This window comes from Microtus ochrogaster, unplaced genomic scaffold (assembly GCF_000317375.1).
Source record: "Microtus ochrogaster isolate Prairie Vole_2 unplaced genomic scaffold, MicOch1.0 UNK130, whole genome shotgun sequence".
In the NCBI taxonomy this organism is placed as follows: Eukaryota; Metazoa; Chordata; class Mammalia; order Rodentia; family Cricetidae; genus Microtus; species Microtus ochrogaster.
Genome location: NW_004949228.1, coordinates 648,663 through 657,304, shown reverse-complemented (window position 1 = coordinate 657,304; position 8,642 = coordinate 648,663). Strand labels below are relative to the sequence as shown.

The 8,642-nt window shown below is 40.2% G+C and overlaps 1 protein-coding gene across 1 annotated transcript in view; it reads right to left on the bottom strand.

The window, feature by feature from the left end:
* Positions 1-896: 896 nt before the first annotated feature.
* LOC106144463 (zinc finger protein 93-like) overlaps positions 897-8,642 on the bottom strand; it is an 18,931-nt gene continuing 11,185 nt past the window's right edge. The window contains exons 3-5 of the mRNA XM_013355448.2: positions 7,721-7,847; positions 6,840-6,938; positions 897-4,689 (exon numbers count right to left, since the gene is read on the bottom strand). Of these exons, the coding sequence (XP_013210902.2) occupies positions 2,822-4,689; positions 6,840-6,938; positions 7,721-7,847 (2,094 nt within the window). The 3' untranslated portion in view covers positions 897-2,821. The remainder of the gene's footprint in view (positions 4,690-6,839; positions 6,939-7,720; positions 7,848-8,642) is intronic.

The window sequence follows — 8,642 nt, the reverse complement described above, 5'->3', positions numbered from 1 at the left end:
GATTAAAAGAATACAGTTTCCGTGTAATTATTTTGGGACATAAGCTAATCTAGCCATGTGGGCGGCCGGGTGCAGGGGACGCAGCTCTGCCGCTCTTAATTCAACAGGCATAGAAGGGCAGAGTCAGAGGAGACACGGGTAGACTGAGAGGGGGCTAAAGATTCTGGAGGGCAAGTAAAGCCATGAGCCACACGGCAATATATAGATTAATAGAAATGGGTTAATTTAGGTTGTAATAACTACTTCGTACTTGACCTGAGCTATTGGCCAAGCATTTATGATTAATATTTAGTCTCTGTGTTGGTTTTTTTGGGAACTGGGGGTTTGCTTATAGTCCCAGAGGATTAGTGTCCATGAGCATGGTATGGTACAGAAGGCTGGGGTGAGAGCCCAAGTTACATTTTCCATTTTAATTGCTGTGCCTAAGAGATTCATGAAATAAAAATGCCTCTGATCTACAAGCACCCTGCCCAAGAACAGCTAGTTCCTGAACTATTTGTTCCTGAACTGCTGGAAGCTGTTGTTTATGGGAGACAATAAGCCACATGTATTTCAATCCCCTAAACATGTTTGACTCATCTGCACCAATGTGTTTGATCATGTGTGAGCGGGAGGTTCATAGGCTGGAAGTGCATCAGGATATATGCTTGCCTATGATTGGATCTGATGGGAAATGCAATGGATTATGGGTTTTCCTTCTTAAACTGCTGCAAACTGTAATTCTGAGCCATTTTCCCAGGAACCTGGGAATGGACCTGGCCATTATTTAATTAAAGCTTGTTTGAAATTTGGCTTTACAGCGTGGTAGTGGTCTTATTCTCTATTGGTGGGGTTAACACAGGCATGGCTCTGGACAGCAGCTGAGACGTTACCTCCTGATCACAAGCACAGGCAGAGAGAGAGAGAGTTAACTGTCAGGAGCTTTTGGAACCTCAAAGCCTTCCACCCAAGATCACACCTTATCCAACAAGGTCATACCTCCTAATCTTTCCAAAACAGGCCATCTAACTGGTCACCAAACATTCAAATACCAGAGCCAATGGGGCCATTCTTAGTCAAACCACCACTGTCCATGAGTCCTATCAATGGTTCCAAGGACTATGGTAGTAAGCTTGGACCAATGGGCACCATCTCTTCTTCACTGTCTCAGCAGTTACTCTTGCACAGCACCCACTGTGCAGTCTGTTTCACTGCGGTTTTCTTTTGAAGAGATTCACACATGCACATGCTCACTGCTGCTACTCACACCTAAAGCCAGAGTACCACATCTTTCCATTCCTCTTTAAATACAAAAGACAAGATAAACCTCTATGCTCAGGTGACCTTCACAAGGCTAAGTGCAAAAGAAATCCTGTCTTGAGGACTCTAACGACTTCAATTTCACTGCCAGGTAATTTATTGTATTCATCATTGGGTCTGAAACAGGAAATATAAACTCAATTTTGAAGTTTGTGTAATTTGTAAAAACATTCTGAAAGAAACCATCTCAGTATTTTATCAAATTCTGTTAAGATTATGCATACAGGACAGGCATGGTGGTGTGCACTTTTAATCTCAGGCAGATCTCCGGAAGTTTGAGGCCAGCCTGTTCTACACAGTGAGTTCAAGGAAAATTGGGGCTACATGGTGACACCTCGCCTCAACAAATGCAATTACACTCTCTTTCTCATGCTGAAATAGCATGTGAGATGTTCAGACTTGATGCTAGACCACATGCTCTTCATTGAAGACCATGCAACGTCATTAAAAGTAACTTTTCTTTATTAAGACATCCAATTACGGAGTTTGAAAAACATACCTGATGTGATTTTATAACAAAATGCAGTTTATAGGAATTAAGATATGGAAAACAGAATTATTCAGCAGAAATATTGTATACATAAAATAAATAAATATTTAAAAAAAAACTAGTGGCTAGTTCTGACTTTGGGGCACCTTAGCATTACTGCACCCCCTTCCTCGGAACCAGGACCCTGGTAACCAGGACCCTGGTAACCAACCACGCATGCACTGGAGCTTTGAGTACTTTCCATCCCCATTGTAGTCTTTCTTCAATAGACCCGGACCCTGGAACTGGGGTGAGACGACCTGCAGGTGTTCCTCCTTGTAATCACCATAACATTGATCAAGTAGAGTTAGCTGACCGTTGAATGAACTAGTCAAAATAGTTGACAAATGATTTCTGGACTTCCCCTTTGATTCTGTACTACTCCCTCCCTGATTTTGTGGTTTTTCCTTTAAAAGAGTTTGTAATAGACAAAGCAGGGGTCCTTCTCCTCTTGAGGCTGAGGGATCTCTGCCGTGGCAGAATAGAAATTCCTCTTGCTATTGCATCAACCGTGCTGAGAATGTCTCTTGGGGTGACCTCCGCCTTGGTGGGGCTTTAGGGCCCAACATTTCCTATCTACCTAACTTCCCTGACACTTTACTTGAGTTCATCAGCTCTGATGTAAAAACAAATGATACAAATTATCATAAAACCGTTTGCTAATAAGGATGCTTTTCAGTGTAATCTAGCCAACTGTACTGTACTCATGTCAGCCAATTTTAATACTTACAATCCAAATTGTTTCCAAAGAACATTTCCCTATTAAATCAAAAAATCATATTCCACTGAAATACATGAGAATTTTGTGTATGCTTAGTTTTCTTCTTTGTAATACACTAACTTATGATCTTAGAATTTTTCTTCACTATAAACTCTTGATGTTTTTTAAAAATTCCTTAAAGGCTTTCACAAGTTTCCCATGTTCATAATGATTCTCTGATGTAGAGACTGCAGTGGTCCATACAGACAGCTCTAGAAAAAGTATATGCCACATTATTTACTATAGAAAGTTTTCTCCCCAGTGTGCATTTTCTGATGTCTTCTAAGGTTTGCCAGTGTGGTAAAGGATTTGTCACATTCACTACACTTGTAAGGTTTCTCTCCTGTATGAATTCTGTAATGGATGTTAAGGTGTGATAAATGATAGAAGGCCTTACCACATTCCTTACAACCATGAGGTTTCTCTCCTGCATGGATTTTCTGATGTGTTCTGAGAGATGAACATTTGGTAAAGCATTTGTCACATTCATTACATTTGTAAGGTTTCTCTCCAGTGTGGATTCGGTAATGGACTTTCAGGTGTGACAGTTGATAGAAGGCCTTACCACATTCTTTACAACCATGAGGTTTCTCTCCGGCATGGATTTTCTGATGTGTTCTGAGAGATGAAGGTTTGGCAAAGGATTTGTCGCACTCCTCGCACTGATAAAGTTTTGCAGCATGAGTACTCTGATGTCTCCTACAGGTTGAGTGATGTGTAAAGGATCGGCCACATTCACTACATTTGTAAGGTTTCTCTCCAGTGTGAATTCTGCCATGGCTTTTAAGACAGGACAACTGAGAAAAGCCCTTACCACATTCTTTACATTGGTAAGGCTTCTCTCCAGTATGGGTCCTGTAATGGACTTTAAGGTATGATAACTTATAAAAGCACTTACCACACTCTTTACATTTGTAGGGTTTCTCTCCAGCATGAATTTTCTGATGTATCCTAAGGGTTGAACACTGGGTAAAGGATTTGCCACATTCCTTACATTTGTAAGGTTTCTCTCCAGTGTGGGTTCTGTCATGTTTTCGAAGTTGGGACAATATATAAAAGGACTTACCACACTGCTTACATTTGTAAGGTTTTTCCCCAGTATGAATTTTCTCATGTGCCCTAAGAGATGAGCACCGGGTAAAGGTTTTGTCGCATTTCTGACATTTATAAAATTTTCCAGCATGCATGTTCTGATGTTCTCTAAGAGAAGAGCAGTACGTAAAGGATTTGTCACATTCCTTACATTTGTAAGGTTTCTCTCCAGTATGGGTTCTCTCGTGTTTTCTAAGTTGGGACAGCATATAAAAGGACTTATTACATTCCTTACATTTGAAAGGTTTTTCTCCAGTGTGAATTTTCTCATGGGCTCTAAGAGATGAACACCGGGTGAAGGATTTGCCACAGTCCCAACATCTGTAAAGTTTGCCCTCATGGATGTTCTGATGTTCTCTAAGCGATGAGCAGTAGGTGAAAGATTTGTCACATTTCTTACATTTGAAAGGTTTCTCTCCGGGATGGATTCTGTAATGGGTTTTAAGGTCAGACAAACACTTAAAGGACTTGTCACACTCTGTGCATTTCCATAGTTTCTCTCCAGTAAGAGCTCTCTGATGTGTACTGAGGCTTGAGTAGGTCCTCAAGGATTTTTCACATTTCCTGAATTGGTGTGATTTTTCTCCATTATGGATTCTTAGCTGTACAAGTTTTGGGGTAAAGCCAAAATATTTATCATATTCGTTATATTTATACTCTTTCTTCCCTATGAAGATTCCATGACTCTGACTTATGTTTGAAAATAAACTTAAAGATTTGTCAACATCTTTATATTTGCAAGGTTCTTCTCCAGTGTGCATGTGTTTATAGCTACTGAAGTTGATTGATTCAATGCAATCATCCCTGTGGTTTTGTATCCATCTGTCTTTGTAGCAGTTTTCTGTAGTATTATTTGTTTTGCATAGTGTCCATTTGGAGGATTCATGAAGCATTTTGCCAAGCTCATTACATTTACGTGACTTCTGTTGAACTGCCACATGCTCATCAATAGTAAACTTTGAGTCTTCATCCAAGACCTCCTCTGATTCATTCAACATCCGTTGATTCTCTGAAAAATGAGCACAATTAGGACTAATAGGGTTTGATGCATGATGAAACAGATTCAGTATCTGAGTTCTCTGAAGTAAGTAAATGCAGTCCTTTAGAACAGAGCTTTCAGGAAGGCACTGCATGGATGCCCAGAAGAACCTCACTCCGATCTCCAGTACAGATAACAGCCTTTTTATCCCTAAATTTCATATGCAAAAAAGACAAATAGTTGAAGAAACACTGGGAACAGAGTTCTCTGGTGGATTACGTTTGAAATATGTTACTCTGCCTAATCCTCCCTGAAATATTGTAAATATTGTAAAATTCAAAATATCTCCACTTAATAAGAGTACTGGTGACACATCCATACTCAAAATATTCAAATGTCTTTTAAGCTTAAAATTTTTCTCATAAATTTGACAGAGCTGGGTGTGGCAAACCATGTCTTTAATCACAGAAGTTCTAAGACAATGGCAGGCAGATCTCTGTGAATTCCAAACCAGCCTGATCTACATGACAAGTCCCAGAATAGTCAGATATACATTGAGAGACCCTGTCTCAAAAATAAACAACAAAATCTTGATAGAGACTTTTTTCTTGTTGTGTTTTCTTTTTCAAGAAAGGGTTCCTCTGTGAAACAGTCCCGGCTGTCCTGAAACTCACGCTGTAGATCAGGCTGTCCTCAAACTCATAGAGATCCACCTGCCTCTGCCTCACAAGTTCTGGGATTAAAGATGTGTGCCACCACTGCCTGGTGAGACCTTTTCTTTTTCTTTCTTTTTTTTTTAAAAACAGGGTTTCTCTGTAGTTTTGGGACCTGTCCTGTAACTAGCTCTTATAGACCAGGCTGGCTTTGAACTCACAGAGATCCGCCTGCCTCTGCCTCCTGAGTGCTAGGTAAAGGCATATGCCACTACCACCTGGCGAGACTTTTTTTTTTTCCTAAAGACACATTAAAATCATCAGAAGTAATGGATGTAAAGAAAATACTTCTTGTTTTTAAATTTAGTGATTTATTTTTACTTTATGTGCATGGATGGTCTGCCTGCATGTGTGTCTATATAGGATTATTGGGTTCCCTAGAACTGGAATCACAGACAGTTGTGAGCTGTCATGTATGTGCTGGGAATTGAACCCAGGTCTTCTGGAAGAACAACCAGTGCTCTTAACTATTGAGCCATTTTTCCATCCTGGAAAAAAAAATACGTTTGCTAAATTGTGAGGTAATATTATTTTTCTTTTTACACTGCATTTGTTTAACTTTGTGAAGCTGTATTACTGTGCCTGTCTAAAACACCTGATGGTCCTAATAAAGAGATAAATGGTCAAAAGCAGCCAGGCAGTGGTGGCGCACACCCTTAATCCCAGCACTCAGGAGGCAGAGGCAGGCGGATCTCTATGAGTTCGAGGCCAGCCTGGTCTACAATAGCTAGGTCCAGGACAGGCTCCAAAGCTGGGATTAAAGACATGCGTCACCACTGCCCAACTGATTATAGAACATTTCGATATCCAACATGTAACAATAGATGATGCTATCAGACAGAATGTTAGGCCTGGAAAGAAGCACATGAACAGCATGAGACAGGGATCATCCTCAGTAGCCCTACTGAGAATCACTAACATGGCAGGACTCCTCAGCCTACTCAAACTTAAAGGAACAAGCAGCAGGATGAATCTTGCCTTGGTAATAGAACAATCATAAAAAGGAATGATAATGTGTCTCCTTTAATCCCAGCACTCAGAAGCTCAGGCAGGCAGAACTCTGAGAGTTCAAGGCCAGCCTGGTCTACAAGAGCTAGTTCCAGGACAGGCTCTAAAGCTACACAGAGAAACCCTGTCTCTAAAAACAAAAAAACAAAAACAAAAAAAAATCACTTCTTATTGGTCTGAAGACAGATAACTGAAGACTATGAATGGTTACTGAGACAGAATCCTTCTCCCTTATTGACAAATAAAACTGCACTGGCATTCTAGTAGTGCTTTCGAGATAACATGTGCAATGAGAACAATGTCTTCTGGCATTTACAGCAGGCTGCATCTTGAGAGCATTGCACTAAGTAAACTTATCGAAGAATTACCTCTAGTGAGACAGAACACAGCAAAACCCTTTCCTGTTTTACCTTCCTCTTTCACTTGAGCCCCTCACTTCTATCCTGTTCATTCACTCACCCCCACCTGGGTCGGCCACCATCTCCTCTCTCTTCACATTCCAGGGCACTTGGATTTGCTCCAGACATGGGACCAGGTCTGCCTTGCACACAATAATACCTGTATATTAGAAAGTGGAACATGATTTTGCTGGATCCTATAGACCGTACCAGATAGCTAAAGAGATGACATAATACAAGACTCTAGGAATAATTTACCAATTGTTATATCATGGAAGAATCTTAAAAACATTTACAGGAAGTTCTAAACAGATGATTCGATGGCCAAAAGGACTCAGTTTGGTTCCCAGCAACTGTGGTAGCTCACGCCCCTCCTTAGCTTCAGATTCAGGGCCTTGGCTGCCTCCTGATGGCTTAGTCAGGCACCCTCGACATTCATGTAATGCAGGCTAACACCCATGCATAAAAAAAGGTAAACAAAGCCTAAGAAATATTTAGGGAGCATTTTCAATTTGCAGACTGCTTCCTGTTAAGTCTGAGTCAAATGCAATGATGGAAATGGAACTTCAGGATTTGGTAGGAATATTATCAGTCTTGGAATACATCAAGTGCAACAATGGAAATGGAACGTTAGGATATGGATAGGATTATAATCAGTTTCTGGATGAATCAAATGCAATGATTGAAACAATACTTTAGGACGTGGGTGAAAACACCTGCTACTGGGTGTCTGAAGATAATGTTGACTTAAAAGGAAAGCTTCATAATGCCTCCAAAAGGGAAAACATGATGAAAACATCAAATACCAGGAAGAAGCATTAATTAACATTATCTCCCTAGGTTCCTATAGTTTCTAAGAGAGCTACCCAGAGAGTCTCCACATCTACAAAGTAGGCATATACCAAGGATCAGTTACAAATTCTGCAAGAAAAATATCCTCACCCACAGAGATCAGGTTGCTGTAATTCTCCAACATCACATCAATGTACAAAGTCCTCTGAGCAGAGTTCAGGCATCCCCACTCCTCCTGGGAGAAGTCCACAGTCACATCCCGGAATGTCAACAGACCCTGAAATGACATAAATTTACCATGAGTAGAATTCCTTCCTGGATACAAAGAACACAAGGGAAACTGGGCTATTTTTCTGCTGAAAATGAGGGAACACAGTTATTCAGTAAAATGCTTTCTTGAGTGATTAAACCAAAAAATACATTGTCTAACTGGTTACAGAGGAGATATATTCCCAGAAACAATATACTTTCAGGGCATATAAGATATAAATTCAAAGTCCAGACAGTGTATGCGTCTGAGACAGAAAATTTGTAATAAACAAAATTATGCTTCTAAATGCCACAATGGTAGACCTCGCTAAAATAGTGACACTGGATCAATCTTTCCTGCAGTTAGGTCTTATTGGACTGATTTCTAATAAGCTCTGTTGAGTTAAGGGTCTAGGATCAATACTGCAGCTCCAAATTTTGTATAGCAAAGAGGCAAAACTTGGGAGGCAGAATCTATGGATTAATTTAATGTTAAAAGATTTTAAATACCAGGTGTGGTGGAACACACCTTAAATCCCAGCACTTAGGAGGTAGAAGTAGGCAGATCTCTTTGCATTCCAGGTTTATATAGTGAGCTCCAGACTAAGGCTGCAAAGTGAGACTCTGTCTCAAAATAATAAGTAAGTAAGCCTGTCAGAATGTTCTGGTTTTCTCACAGTAAGAAGGGAGAAGCAATAATCCAAATCACTGACGCTCCAAATATGAACCATATAATGAGGTTGTTTTATGAGAATATTTTTGGCAACCATAAAGTACACATAAAAATCAGGACTGGGGGCTAGAGAGATGGCTCAGCGGTTAA